This window comes from Paramisgurnus dabryanus, chromosome 20 (assembly GCF_030506205.2).
Source record: "Paramisgurnus dabryanus chromosome 20, PD_genome_1.1, whole genome shotgun sequence".
NCBI lineage: Eukaryota > Metazoa > Chordata > Actinopteri > Cypriniformes > Cobitidae > Paramisgurnus > Paramisgurnus dabryanus.
In genome coordinates this window covers 10,161,333-10,176,922 of record NC_133356.1, presented here as the reverse complement: position 1 = coordinate 10,176,922, position 15,590 = coordinate 10,161,333, and the positions used below count along the sequence as shown (strand labels likewise).

Genomic DNA, 15,590 nt, shown 5'->3' with positions numbered 1-15,590 from the left:
TTAGTGTAGATCTTACAACAGCCTTTCATTATGTTGTAAAAACCTCAAACCAGTGATGGATGTGAAATGAATGTAGCCACTTCTCTATTTCAGAACAGACCTTTAAAAAAGAAACTCACACACTGAACACAACACCTCTGTTTTACACCGATTCCATAATGAATGCCATACAGATATGGAGAAAAACATCAATGCAGTCGTGCACAAAAATACACTCGCATTTTTAACACCTCACACACATCGCTTCGTCCTGGGACAACTGCAGCATCACTCTGCGTGCCTGTGAGAAAAAACAACAACCGACACAAGACTCGTACAAGTCTACCAAAGTTGACCACTTCCTCTTCACTTAAAACAAATAGGCCATGCCCAACAACAGTGTGCGTCTATAAGATAATGTAAGAATGTCTTTCAATGTGCGTGTGTGTATTTGCCGGCTGAAATCTGATTTCAGGCAGCTTCCTCCAAGCATGATGCATTTCACTCAACAAGATGCTAATATTTAGCTGTTACTGTCACGGTCCTATTAAAATTTAAAAAGCTATAATACAACTGTGTGTGATTTTCACAAGATCAATGCATTGTTATTTAACCATTTAGCTGTACTGTAAATGGCCTGAATTGAGCTAATAGTGTGAATTTTACTTTCACACATTTTCTACGTGTCATGACATGTAGGCCACACTGAGCTGAGATTATGTACAACCTGTAATTACATCAAAACATGTGTGGGTTGCCCTGAAAGCAAAAAAAATCCACTTATCCATCTAGAATGTCATGTTTTCCCAACAATTTAGTTGTAATCTTTGTACATAATTGGATAGTAACAACTAGGGCTGGGTGATATTGGCCAAAATTCATATCTTGGTAATGTTGGGATGGCGATATACAATAAATATTTCTGTGTTTTCAAGTGGAGTAAATGTTTACATCCAAGTGAAAGTCTTATGGTCAAAGTATGGTCCATTTTTTTTTATTCATACGCAATGGTCCGCGCATAATTTTCGCCATCAGAAGAGTGCAAGCGCAGTACCGGATTTTTGGAATCCTGAGTACATTGCAGGCGTAGGTCGTGCTTGCACGTACAGTTGAAAGTAGCATGTATCCAATGAGATGCATTGCATTACGAGTCTAATAAAAACAATACTTTGCAAGGCTGTGCATTCGACCGTGTATACGTAAAAAACAGACTATACTTCGCGCTTTATGTGAGATGTCTCAATCACTGTTATTAAAAAGCCCCAATGGTCCGATTTACGATTAAAAATTTCCTTTGGTGTGTGGGTATTAGTACATGTTAACTACATGCAAAAGGTACAAAGTAAACGATTACGCGAGTTATCATCTCCAACGTAAATCTCTTTTCTTGGACTACAACAAATACATGAATTGTAGGCAACAGTTTACTTCCTAGGATTGATGATGTAGACAAGACTGACATTATCATCATTCCTCCCGCTTTGGACTCACAGCGTGTAAGTTAACTCCTGTTAGCATTGCATTGTGCATGAATCTTTAAAACATGGTAAGGAGCGTCACATTTCCGGCTGACTTCAGAGATATTCAGGCCAATCACATTAACAACATACAGATAAGCTGGCCAATCAGGGACAGTTTTGTACAAAATCCATACGTTTCAGGAAGGAAGGGAAATCTGGAGCTACCAAAATGTACGGTATGTGGAAAATAATGTGTTTTTAACCATAAACAAAGTGAACACATTGTATTATACCAAATACACAAAATAACATAATATAGACGGTATTGTCTCATCCCATATCCCGCTGGGAAAAAATATTGATATATTGCCAACCTCGCATGTCATGCAGCTGTATATTTTAAACAAGGGTCTTTTAATTTTCTTTTCATCATTCGCATTTTTTAATAAAGGTGACTCTGACATCTCACATGAGACTTTGACTTAAAAATGTTTTTACCAGGATATAAATATCGGCCAGCACTAGTGCAGACCTTTGGGGAAGTGGTGAGGAGGGACAATCACACTCGGGTACGATTTGGTACAGTTACGTACAACGCAAGTACATCCTTACAGTGCATTCAAGATATACATTTAATAATATGTTTGTTCCCTTGAATCCATGAACTTTTAATGCAATACTCTCCCAGTTCAGCTATAAAAACAAGTGGTGAGTTTTGATTTTTTTAAGCCAATGAAAAGGCAAGAAATTCCCTGTATCAAATCCTCTATATTAAAATAGGTGTCTCAGCTCAAAGTTATCTTCATGCAGCAAAGGTCAATGTTGTGGCAAGTAAAAAAAAAAGGTGTAAATGAAGCCAGCTTTTCAGTTCTGCATAAGCTGCTGCTTACGGTCACAGTCATTGTTAACAACTCCTACACAAATCTACACTTTCCAGGACAAACACACACAGATACACACAAAAAACAGACATGCACATGATGGACCTCTTTGAAGACAGGCTACTAACATACAAGTACAGGACAGACCTCTGAAAAATTGTAAACACAGACACAAGATAACACCTGTTTGCAAGTGGATATCATTGTAACAGAAATCTGGCTTGTGTGAGTAGAGCGAGAGAGAAGAGGGAAATACACGTGTTAGATAAACTGATTTGCAATAATCACTATCTGTCAGATCTGTCATTCAACTATTTTGATAATCCAGAAAATACAGGTCATTTTCATTTTCACAAAAACTTTACCCAGATGTTCCTCTGGTGCTATCACATCCCACATCATAAATAAGGATGTGCAAAAACCGGTACCTATTTTAATAATCGACTGGTCGCTCTTAGGTACGCATGTATAATTGCTCTGGTTTAAAGCCACACTGACCATACACACATCAGCATGTTTGTCTGAGGGGATTCACATAAGATGCATTAAAGAAGTTGGAAAAGACAGGCATGCCCAAGTCACGTTTTCAAAAAGTTGCACTATTTTTAACTCGACACTCGCCTTTCGAAATGCTTGACACGCAACAGAACCGGCATCTGTCTGCATGCATAGATCAACATCAGACTGATTGCTCCTGCAAGGAGATATTTTGTTACCACGACTATTAAGAATGACATCATACATGACATTGAATCCAAAGAGACGGCAGATAAACCATTCCCTATCAACCAATAAGAGATGGTCTGATAACATCCAAGTTCATGTATGATGCTTTAAACCCCATCATGTGACCAGACACATGTCCGTAAGATATGCAGACAAGTCATTTATTTCACACTTAAAGAGATAGTTCGTCCAAAAATGATGATTTACTCACCCCCAAGCTGTCCGAGTTGCATATGTCCATCGTTTTTCAGACAAACACATTTTCGGATATTTTAGAAAATATTTTAGATCTTTCAGTTGATTAAATGTGAAGTTACGGGGTCCACGACCTTCAAGTCCAAAAAAAGTGCGTCCATCCTTCACAAAATAAATCCAAACGGCTCCAGGATGATAAACAAAGGTCTTCTGAGGGTAATCCGCGCGGTGTTGTTGTAGAAATATCCATATTTAAAAGTTTATAAACTAAAATAACTATCTTCCGGTAGCGCCGCCATCTTAGTCACGTCCGCATTCAGGATGAGAGCTTACGCAGCCTACGGAGGCTACTCTGCTGCTGCTCTGTGCCCCCGCCCTCCGAATTTGTCATACGTCACTAAGAAAAGTGCGTACACTACGCTAATACTCTCTCCTGCATACAGAGGAGTCTAAGATGGCGGCGCTACCGGAAGATATTTATTTTTCGTTAATAAAGTTTTAAATATGGATTTTCTACAACAACACTGCGCGGATTACCCTCAGAAGACCTTTGTTTATCATCCTGGAGCCGTTTGGATTTATTTTGTAAAGGATGGACGCACTTTTTTTGGACTTGAAGGTCGTGGACCCCGTAACTTCACATTTAATCAACTGAAAGATCTAAAACATTTTCTAAAATATCTGAAAATGTGTTTGTCTGAAAAACGATGGACATATGCAACTCGGACAGCTTGGGGGTGAGTAAATCATGGGTTTAATATCATTTTTGGCCGAACTATCCCTTTAATGTTATAAAAGAAAACTTTGCCAGAATCAGTATCGGAGATAAAACCTATGAGCCGTTGGTTTCTTTAACCAAACAGAAGGTCAAACGGTGATCCCATTCTTTGGTACGTAGTGGGCCTTGTCAGCATTTAAAACATTCAGAGTAATTTCTCTTTTCATGCTCCATTGGTAAAAACAAAACAGGATGTGTCATCTGAGCTACACCACAGACTTCACACAGCATCTCTCTGAACACAACAAAATGGCTTCATACTCACCAGGCTCAAGTTTGATGATCTTCACTGCTGCAAGTTCTCCAGTGGAGATGTTTCGAGCCTGAAAAACACAAACACAGGGAGAAAGAAAGATTTAAAGAGAGAAAGAGAGAGTAGTTTCCGATCAAAACACTGGAATGTGTGTGCGAATAAGAGCTGTGTTTCTGGTGGAAACGTCTCATCGTTTCCAAATGGAAGTCAGTGGACAGTCATCAAAACACACAAGCGATACATTTGAAACAGACTTAATGATCGGTTTTGTTGGAAGCGTTTTTAAACAAAAATAAGCTAGATGGAGCGCAAGGCAATAAACAACACAGTGGTTTGGGGTTTTTAAACGAGTACAGGACATCTCCAAAACGTCATGCTCACTGCATCGAAACAAAGACTATGACTAAACAAAGACAAAAAAATGAGGGCTTATTATTTATCCCAGTGTTGGGTCAAAAAAAATTTACTCAACCTGTTGCGTTGCAGCTCTACCTATGCTGTGTTGTTTCAACCCAAAATGTTGGGTCAAATAAAAAAATTATCTACATTTATTTAACCGAACGGAAAGGTTTGTCCATTTCTGACCTAATGTAGTGTTGAAGATAGCATTTTTTAGAGTGTTAAACATTTTTGAAAAACAATTAAGACATTAGAGTTAGGTGTAGGGGTGAACGATATATTGGATGTGATTGTTAAGCGCATCTCATCATTAAATTCGGTTCGATGAATAGTAGTAAATCACCATCACTTGCTTTCAGATGGATGTACTACACAGAGCTGTAGTTCACTGACAAGCTGGGCAATATCCCATTCATTACCGCAGGTGATTCGTCCGCCATAGTGAATGCGATAGTGCCCAGTGAACTACGGCTCTGTGTAGTAAATGCCGCCACCGAACCAGCTTTACTAATGAGATGCGCACGACAATCCCGGCCTATAGGGGATTATCCGAGGGGCAACCTTCCAATCTCTCTGATGAAGTCAATACAGAAGTGACTTAAACTGCAATTTATCGACTGTCCGCTAGAGGCAGGCTGCAAAAGGGAGTCAATTCCCATAGACCACCATGTTAAAAATGCCTAATAATATGTTTACAGCTTTGTACAAAAAGTGTTTTTGGTCTGTACGGCTAATTTTGACCCTCATGACAACAGTGAGGGGGGGTGAATTTTTTGTAACTCATCTGTTTAAATTATATTAAGCCTTAAACTTCTGCATAATTAAGGGCGTGGCCACTTGAGTGAGGGGTGAACGGCCATTGCTGTCACTAGAATCGAGCTAGGCGGGCTTGTTTCAGCAACCAGCCACCTAACCTGCACCCATGTCCCGGCTCTTTATCCATTTTCGGTTTTCTGCGATTCACAGTGATGCGCAGCCAAGATGGCGATGGCAGGCAACGCCTACTTTAAGCTTGTTCTTTACAAACAATGGTTCACAAACCAATGGTTGACGTCACAGACACTACGTCTATATTTTTTTACAGTCTATAGAATTATCACGCTGATACGTAGTACTTCCGCTTTCAGCGATCTTTGTGCATGTGCACTTCCAGTGGATCGGAATGCCAGTTCTGCTGGTCCAGACTGAATAGAAAAGTTGTTGAGAAAGGTACATAAAGGAACGATGGTGTTGTAAAATTGTAGTAAAGTAAAAGTAAAAATTATTAGTTGCAAAATGTAGCTAAGTAAAAGTCAAAAGTATGCGCTATAGATTATACTTAACTCTTTCCCCGCCATTGACGAGATATCTCGTCAATTAAAGGAGACATATCATGCTAAATCCACTTTCTTGGCTCTTAAATGCATTTTGTTGTATATTTGTAGTGTTTATAAGTACATAAAAGTTGAAATTAGTCTCTTCAGGTGCTTTGTTGATATCTTTATATTCTGTTTTGGTCATATTTTCCAACCGGTTCTGATTTTTCTATTATCTATTACGTTTTTTGAACAATTACGTCACAGTATTTGCAGCGGAACTGCTAAATAAGGACATCGACTTCCAGCCCAACACTACGAGCAATCCGCCATTTTATATTTCTCGCTGCGATATTGTAGTCCAAGCTCAAGGATGCAGAAGTTACGAGAGCGTAAGAAATGTACTCACATCTGTGGGTAAAGTCATTTTTGTGTGCCCGAGGCACTTTAAGGATAACTACTTCACCAATCTCCGCCAGTATAAAGAAGGATTTGCCGATAGACTTCGTCTGATTGAGGGGTCAATTACTTCTTTCTTTGGAGACGACGAGCAGAGCACTTCGGTAAGCAGTTTATAACTTAAAGTAAAAAAGTAAAGTACACGGTGGTCATGGTTTAGCAGTGCTGTTTCTCACTCCGAAGGCTGCAGCCTGCGGAGATCGCTTTGAGGCATCAAGCCTGGTTTAAGTTAACTGAGCATCACATTTGCAAGTCATGAGCATATTACAACAACTTACGATTAACTAAGAATAATAGTAAACTTTGTAATTGTTAATATTCTGAAATAAGACCGTCTTGATGACGTATGCAGCCTAGATATGCGACCTCCGGAGGCTGCAGCCTCACACCATTGCGATACCTCCATATGAAGACGTTGTTCTGCAGGTTCGTCGTCTTCATTTTCCTCTCAGTCCGTTTCCGACTCTGGCGCGAACATATAAGGCTGGATGGACAAGTCTTCCGTTGTTGACATTTTGTGAATAACGAGTAAATAAAAAGTTTCTGTGCAGCTAGATAATCGTATCTCTGCTATAAAACTACAAAAATGGCCGAACGGGGTGGAGTTTAACCGAGTGTCACCTCTGCAACCTGGAGAGGGGGCAGGGTATGACGTGCATTTAAAAAGACAGTACCAAAACGAGTTGCTCTCAGATGCACATCAGAAAAGGGGTAGAAAGGGGGCCTGTGGGGCTATAATAATGAGGAATTCAGACCCAAGCATTGCAGTTTCGCTTTACATAGACCACAAATAGATGATTTATATGTAAAAAGGACAGATTTAAAAGCATGATATGTCTGCTTTAAGAGAAAACGCTTCCCCGCCAATGACGAGATTTTCCGTCTTTCCGCAATACCGCTATTATCCACCAGGTGGCGCCCTTCCGCAACTTTTTAAAACCGGAAGTATTGCCCTATGGCAAGCTGCTGCATGTCCGTGTCTGTTCTAAAGATCGCTCTGAATGGGATCTCTATGAAAAGTCCGTCACAAAAATGGAATAATCTCTGCTTTTTGCTCAAAATATGGTGTTTTTGCAAAAACCTACCCATATTCAAAAGCTGATTGCAAAAGAACCACTAAAGGTAGGATGAAACGTTTTTTTTTGTTTGAAAGCAGAGGGTCTGTTCTTTCATTTGGTATATTGTATGTTTATTTATTTAAAGAAGAACATTTTCTGGAAGGCATTAAACTTTGGTGAAAATCATGAAAAACGCTGGCGCTGGCTGGCAACTTTTTTTAAAAACGCTGGCGGTGAAAGAGTTAAGTATAAAGAATAAATATGTGGAAATATACTTAAATACAGTAACTTAGTATTTGTACTTGGTTAACTTGCATTCCACCACTGCCTAGTGCCTAACATCGATGTTAGATACCTAACCTGACTGTGCCGGAAGAGGACACTTACAAAGTTGACAAGTCTCGCCCACGAAACCCGAATGTGTGATAAACCCCTAAATATCGCCCAGCCCTAATGAGGTGTAGGTGTGTACGACCCTGATGTGTCTTTTTGTTTATTTATTTCAGACTAGCATCAGCATTAGGGCTGCACGATAAATCGCATGCAGTGTTTCCGCTATATACATTCAACCGTGGCGGGCCGCCACGCCTAAAACATCCCCGCCACGCCTGCGGTTGTGGATAGAAGGGATACAGCAAACGAAATCTCGCTGGATGAGCACTGTTTTATCCTAATCCTTCACCCAAACCCAACTCTAAACACAACATTTCACAGGATTGTAGGATGTATGTGTATCTCATGTAGCCAGAGCCGCTGTTTTCATCCTAAAAATCCTACCTCCAAATCTAATCCTAAACTTTTTGGCATTTTCTGTATCCCTTCTAGACAAAACCCACGGCGGCAGCTCGCAAAATAAATAAAGCTATACCGAAATGTCCGCCCAGCAAGAAAGAAAAAAATCCTTTCTGGATTCGCGTTGTTCACTCATTTATAAATGAATCTCCTAAAATATAATTATTTCCCCCATGGGTTTAGTTTCATGCACAAATAGATTTAAATCAACGGATGATGATTAGGCTACGTCTCTGTTTTGAGAAATAATAATAAAATAAATAAGTCTACACGAAATATGTTATAATTATCAGATTGACAAAACGAATAAAAAAGTTTTGAGTTGCTGTTCTTTTTTTGTGATGCGCTGTTAAACCAAAGCAGCAGAAAGCACGTCATGTTTTTAATTATTTTAAATAAGCACAAGGTTTTCTCCTTATTGTGAGTTTACATAAATAAAAATACACAATTTACAGATTCGAATGTTATTTTACTTTTATCTGTCTGGCAATAAATTAAGGGTAATTTAAGTTGCAAGGTCATCACGCGTATGCTGTTCACAGGCGCATATACACGGACGCAGCGCGGGGCTGCGAGAAAAGACATGATTAAACTTTCGATTTAACATATTACGAGTTTTTTGGACATTCATTTGTAATCACTGTACTCATATTATCAACTTATCTGGCCATTAGTTATTCAGAATATAGGCTATAAGCGCAGCGCGCTGCTGACCGCTCAGCTGTCAGTCAATCTTCTGCTTTAGATCGACACTCACAAACTTTCACATTAAATGATAAGATGTTTGTCCAAAAACAAAAGGCTAAATACTGAATACAACTCATATAGGACTGCAAGACATAAGTTGAATCTGTTTGGAAGGAAACTTATTCCCGTGGAAGAGAAGGACGTTGGTAATAAAAACTGGAGGCAGACGGTGAGACTGTTTCATCTGTTTTCAGACGAAACAACAGGGTCGGGGTACCCGCGGGTGAAACTTCTAATATTTGATGTAACGGGTGTAATAATATTAACGTGTTATATGCGTTGTAGATCCAGGTCGGGACTCAATATGCGAGCGTGAACTGCGGGTCTAACATCCAAGAACAGAATTCGACTCGATTCCGATAGGTAACAGATTTTAAATGTCCCCGTGCTTATTTGTGTTTAAGATCTGTCTGCGAAGAGCATAAAGGTTTCTATAACTGCGCGATTTGCGGTGTGACCGGGTCGGGGTCTTTATGTCAGACAGGCCGGGTGTGGAATAAAATTGCTGCCTGCTGATGTCGGATAAATGTTCTGTCAATCACAGCGGTGCGGATTATCAAACAGGACTGTGTGTGACTTTGCAACAGCAAACCCGAGCACGAACTTGCACACTACATTAAAACTACAATGAAAGATCCCTATGAAGCTATAAAACTTACGTATTTTTAAGAAAATACAGTTTAGATCAAACATAGAAAAGCAATATGCTATAAATATAAGGAAAAGTAAATGACAGCATGAAAATGATAAAAAATACATGTTAGTTTACTGTAGCCTATTTTTTACATTAAAAAAAATAATGTACATTTATAATCATCATGGGCGCCCCCTGCCGCCACAGCTGGAAAAAATCCTAGAGGAAACACTGGCATGTGTTTGTCACACGCATCTCGTCAGTAATACCGGTTCCTTGATTAGTAGTAAATCGGCATCAGCTGTTTTCAGATGGAGCAGCTTTAACTACACAGAGCCGTAGTTCACTGACAATCGGGGCAATTTCGCATTAATTATCGCGGACGTATCGCCTGCGATATGTATGCGATATGGCCCAGCTTGTCAGGGAACTACGGCTCTGTGCAGTAATGTCACGCCATCTGAAAACAGCTGATGGCGATTTAATACTAATCAAGGAACCGGCATTACTGACGTGATGCGCATGGTATCGCATGCGATTTATCGTGCAGCCCTAATCAGCATTGCTACTCTTTTAGGCCAATTAATTTCTTTACCAGTCATTTGTGATTTCCGGACAAGGATTTTTAAAAATCAATTCACAGAGATGGCACTTATATGACTTTAAAAATATTTACTCATCTCATTTTCAAGATTATAATCATTTTCATGACTTTACCAGATCTAAAAAACACAATTTTATTTATCTATGATCGAGTGAACGTGTAGCTTGCCAAGATGATTTACAGTACATAAAAATAGTTTAATCATTAGGTTAAATTGACAGGCAAAACTGTATGTGTGTACACATCTTAGAAAGTAAAGTACAGTGTTAAGAAGGAAGTAACAGGTTGCCGTTGTCTCTGGCCAACACACATCCCACACATAGCATTGGGTTGGCCTTTTTGTTGTTCATAGATAGCAAGTAAATCTGGCTCCTGTAAAGGTGTGTGACTGCTCTATTGTCATATCTATACGGTATAATAAAACACCCAGTAGCAGCACTGTTAATCTCACCGAAAAACAGATAATATAGCAGCCATTTTTATCTTAAGCAGATAGCTGAAAATTACTATTCCTTGCCGGTTAGATAATGGCCCTAAACAAGTAGATTTACTATAAACTAACCTAATCATCACACATAGTCAACACAGATTATTGTTTTATTTATTTATAATTTATTTTGTCTGTACTTCATTTGGACTTTGTCTTGATTTTTCAAAACAGAATAAAACACAACAAATCCTAAACTGGTATGCAGTAAACTCAATCCCAGCTGTTTTGAAATCTGTGAACTAATCTTTGGCACCTAAAGTGTCGGTCCAACCAGTGCTTTAAACTCAGATCACCTGCAAAACCAGCGGACACACACCCAAACAGGAAGTATATTATCCAGCAAACAATAACAGTAACAGTAGCAAACCCACACACTCCTGCAGTGCTGAATGAATGGAAACTACGACATCCAACAGATTTCCAAGTACTTCCAGACCACCAGCTACATTCAAATTCCTGGGGGACACAGTGTCTGTGTGCAAACTTGGCATCCAAATAAACAAACTGAACACTCATGTTGCTCTCAGGTTCTTGACAAATGCTAACTTAATAGATTAGAGTCCATATGACTGAGACGAAGTCAAAAGCAGAAGTCTTTTCCATTTCAATTACTTATTAGTGTTGCTTGCCGAACATATGCCTTTACTTTCACCACCAAATTTTTTCTCATGCATTTTGGGTTTATATGATGCGAGTCTCATGATAGTCACCATATGCATTGGGGCAAACCATGCAGTCATTAGACACGGGCAATGATCGTCTAACAAACCAAAGTAGAGCAAGCGTGTTTCAGATCTAGATGTGTTTATTTTCAAATCAAAAGTAATAATCGCTATAGACACTCAAATTTCTCTCAAAAATGTATTGTTTCGCTTCAAAAGACATACATTAACCCAGAAGAGTAATATGGATTCCTTAATTGATGATGGATGAACTTTAAAACAACAGTTAATATTTACTGGCAAAGCTATAAAGAGCCAGTACATTATATAATACAACTAAGTCCGGCTAAAAGAAAAAAGTCATTCAGCTAGGATATACACCTGAGTGCATCTGACAAGTTTCCTTGTATCAGTTTCACTTTAATGGCAATTAAAATGTTATTAGTTAGCAACTGAAATGCCTTATTTTTATAAATGTCACTTTAGTTATTTCATTGGTATTTAACAAATTTGACTGTCTTTCACTGCACCCTTTAAGTACATGCCAAATTTTCCACTTCTAAAAAAAGTCTCCAGTCACTTTTCACTGTCCTTTCTAAATGAAGCTAAAAAAAAATCAATATCCTACAGTAATATCCAGTAACCAGGTAAATGTGCCGTTATTCATCTTTCGTTCACTTACATTTACCGGATTCTGCAAACCTGTATTTTTGAATGCCCTGAGGCCAAGTTTGAAGTGAAAGTATTTCATGAACGTATGGGTGTTTTCACACCTAGTTCGTTTGAGCCCTCCAAATGCTATGGGAGCAGTTCAGTGTGTATGTGTGAACAAACCAAAACCTCATTCGCACAGCACTTTGGTCTTAGAAAATACCAGTAAAATTGGCCAATTTCTTCTGTGTGAACGCAAACAAGTCCCGTAAATGTTCAGGGATCGCTCCCGGAAAGAGGACCTTGCAACATTGCCGTAAGATACCCGAAAAGCCTTCTGTGTGAATGAGACGCAGAAACAATGCAGAAAAACTCCTGTGTAATTCACAACGAGAAATCTCGGCAAACTGGACTGAAGCAGATATCAGGGAGCTCGTCACTATCCGTGCTGAAGCAGGGATCATTCAGCAGCATAAAAGAACAGAACGTCACATGCTCATATAAGCTTATAATAAACAAAAATGCCCACGCGTCATCACAACAAGTACGTTTAGTAGGGGTTTTAAATGCATGTCAACATTCAGATCCACCAAAAAGAACCTGAACTGTACTCAGACCACATCCGGACGTGGTTCGATTTCTTTTTGACATGTGAAAATAATAAGGTCCCGACGTCTTATGAAGTTGTGATGTGAACAAGAAAGGGTCTAAGATCAATTCAGATCTGAAGAGTGCCAAAAAAAGAACGGAGGTCACATTCGACTAGTTCCTTTTCTGGTGCACTTTTTTTTTTTAAATGAACTATATGTGAAAACAATACATGCTGGGAGCACTCGGTCAACATCATCATCTCTTTTTAGACTGAGGCTTTTGCATCCAAGCTCTTTAAATATATCTGTTCCTTACAAATCATTTTTTTGTTTGCCTTAACCTTCAAACAGTTTGCGGCACACTTCATGGGAATGTTTCCTATTTTTTCTCACATCTTATCACAAGCCAAAATGCAAAAAGTTATTTTCTAGGAAACCTAAAAACATTATTTCTCCTCATAAGCTGCTACCGTGACATATTTTGACCTTATATGGCCTTTTCTCTCTTGAGGGATTTAAAATGTAGTAAACGAATGCAAGAGATCTCGGATTGTTACTTTTCCTTAAAGGAAAACACCACCATTTTTAAGTTTTTACCCCAACTTAGATGAATACATACCTATCTTTTTTCAATGCGTGCACTTTTAATCTTTGTACAGCACTTCTTGAATGTGTTAGCATTTAGCCTAGCCCCATTCATTCCTATGGCTCCAAACAAAAGTTTTATTTTGTGCCACCATACTTACTTGTGTAACTACTCGTGTAAGTGTCTTTAAATAGGGAAAACATGGAAGTGTTTGGTGGCTTCAAAATTGATACCTGTTTGGAGCCATAGGAATGAATGGGGCTAGGCTAAATGCTAACACATTTACGAGGCGCTGTACAAAGATTAAAAGCGCACGCATTGAAAAAAGATAGGTATGTATTAATTCATCTAAGTTGAGGTAAGAACATAGTAAAATATTGAAAAACAGTGGTGTTTTCCTTTAAGGAAACAAAAATCCATCCATTTTCATGAGATGCCTGCTAAAGTGGCTGAAAAGGTCCCTTAAAGACGACCAGTACCTTATAAACATCTCCATATGTTCCACTGCCAACTCTTTGGATCAGCTCAAAGTCTTGCTGTGGGTTTCTACGCTGAATCTCCCCTCCGGACCGGCCCAGCGGATCCATGCTGTCGGACTGGAGGATTTACAACTCTAATGACCCAGATTCAGTTTCAAACCAGACTTGTGATCCACTTTCCCCTGAAAAATGAAGTTAACCAGAACACCGAGAGAGATTATTATAAGCACAAATGAGTTTATCAGACAGACATATAAATAGACAGATAGAAGTTACAAACTACTATTATTTATTAATCACAATCAATATTAATGTTTATGTAAATAAAGACTTTCTAACAAACATCCTTATGAGAAATCAAACCAGCCTAGTGCATATAAGTTAATCATATAGATTTAAAAGGTGCATAGATCAGATTTTAAACTCATATACAAGTATTTGAACATATGACGTACATTTTTGACGTACCGTTAAATGTTAGTTAATTCATTCATAATTAACTAAACTAAACATGCAGAATAAGCTTCTTATAGTCAAAAGATTTTTTTTAAACTTGAATCATTCAGGGAGTAAATGTGGCACTGAATCTCCGTGTATGAAGCTAACCCAGCTAACTTCTGCTAACTAATCTCTCATAATCACTTCAGCTTTAAACTTAAGGGTATAACATCCAAAATGTCACAAACAGAAATATACAAAGATATATACAAAGTCTTTACAGAAATATAATTACATTTAGCTGGTGAGTGTTACAGCGTTGTTGAGTTTCAGTGACAGTGAAGTTCAGCCGAAGCTAAAGCTAATGCTCACAACGTCACGATAAAACACGCAAATAAATTACTTAAAATCCAAAACTGTGATTTAAAATTCACCATTTGCGCGATTGATGTTTGTCCATTGAACTCGTGAAGACTATGGCTTTTCCTAGATGATAAAGATCATTTTGCGTCGAAATAACCATCCAAACAGGAACAGAGAGAAGAGCAAACTCTAACTTCAACTGAGTTGAGCCAGATCAGACCTAACACACACATGCACTCTCACGCGCACTGTACACACACGGCCAAGCACTGACAACTGTCTGAGCTGCATACAAATAAAACGGAATAAAACAACAAACATAAAAAATGCTACGTTTAGACTCTTGTCAAAGTGTTTAGACAGTTTGCCAAAGTAAACATAGTACGAATACTTAAGATGTTCAACAAAGTTGCCTTCACTTAATTGTTTTTTCTTCTTTTAGTTGAGTCATGTGCTTTATTTTCAAGAATAAATAACAGTACCATGGTACAACGATGCAGGCTAAACAACTGTGATAATAAAAACAGTACAATAAAAAGAACGTGTATAATGTATCGTGATATTATTATTTTCTTTTGTGTCATCTGTCTTTATTCTAGTATCTGTAGATATCTAAAAAAATTCTAAACAATTCTACAGGAATGACACGACTTATAACTTTACTATTCTATAATAAAAATTAAAAAACGATTCTATAATAATGTGCGTTTAGCGCCATCTGACGAATATAGAGGGATCGACACGTACAGTATGCGAACCATCCTTTGTCACATCTCAACGAAAAAAATGTATTCAATCAGCGATTGGTCGATCCTGAACAGCGCAAAGAAAAGTAACAGGCACAACGTGCGCATATGGTACTTCAGCAGTGGTATGGATAATTTTCACTGAAATAATTACAATAGGAAACATCAATAGCCATTGAATAAAAAAATAAGTACTTAAAACATATACAATTACTTATAACTGGCTTTTCTTAGCAAATAAGGTCGATACACATTCTGATTGTCGTGCATTATGTGAAGCGGAATTACGTTAACCAGCTCCTGTCCCACAGCGACATCAGGCGGT

General features: G+C 38.4%; 1 protein-coding gene across 5 annotated transcripts in view; it reads right to left on the bottom strand.

The window, feature by feature from the left end:
* map4k5 (mitogen-activated protein kinase kinase kinase kinase 5) overlaps nt 1-14,753 on the bottom strand; it is a 40,118-nt gene extending 25,365 nt beyond the window's left edge. For 3 of the 5 annotated variants that reach the window (XM_065296329.2, XM_065296331.1, XM_065296333.2), the window contains exons 1-3: nt 14,452-14,752; nt 13,719-13,900; nt 4,285-4,342 (exon numbers count right to left, since the gene is read on the bottom strand). In XM_065296329.2, coding sequence (XP_065152401.1) covers nt 4,285-4,342; nt 13,719-13,826 — 166 coding nt within the window. In that variant the 5' untranslated portion in view covers nt 13,827-13,900; nt 14,452-14,752. Of the gene's footprint in view, nt 1-4,284; nt 4,343-13,718; nt 13,901-14,451 lie in introns of all 5 variants that reach the window. The other 2 variants (XM_065296332.1, XM_065296330.2) reach the window with 2 other exon arrangements.
* Nucleotides 14,754-15,590: the final 837 nt, after the last annotated feature.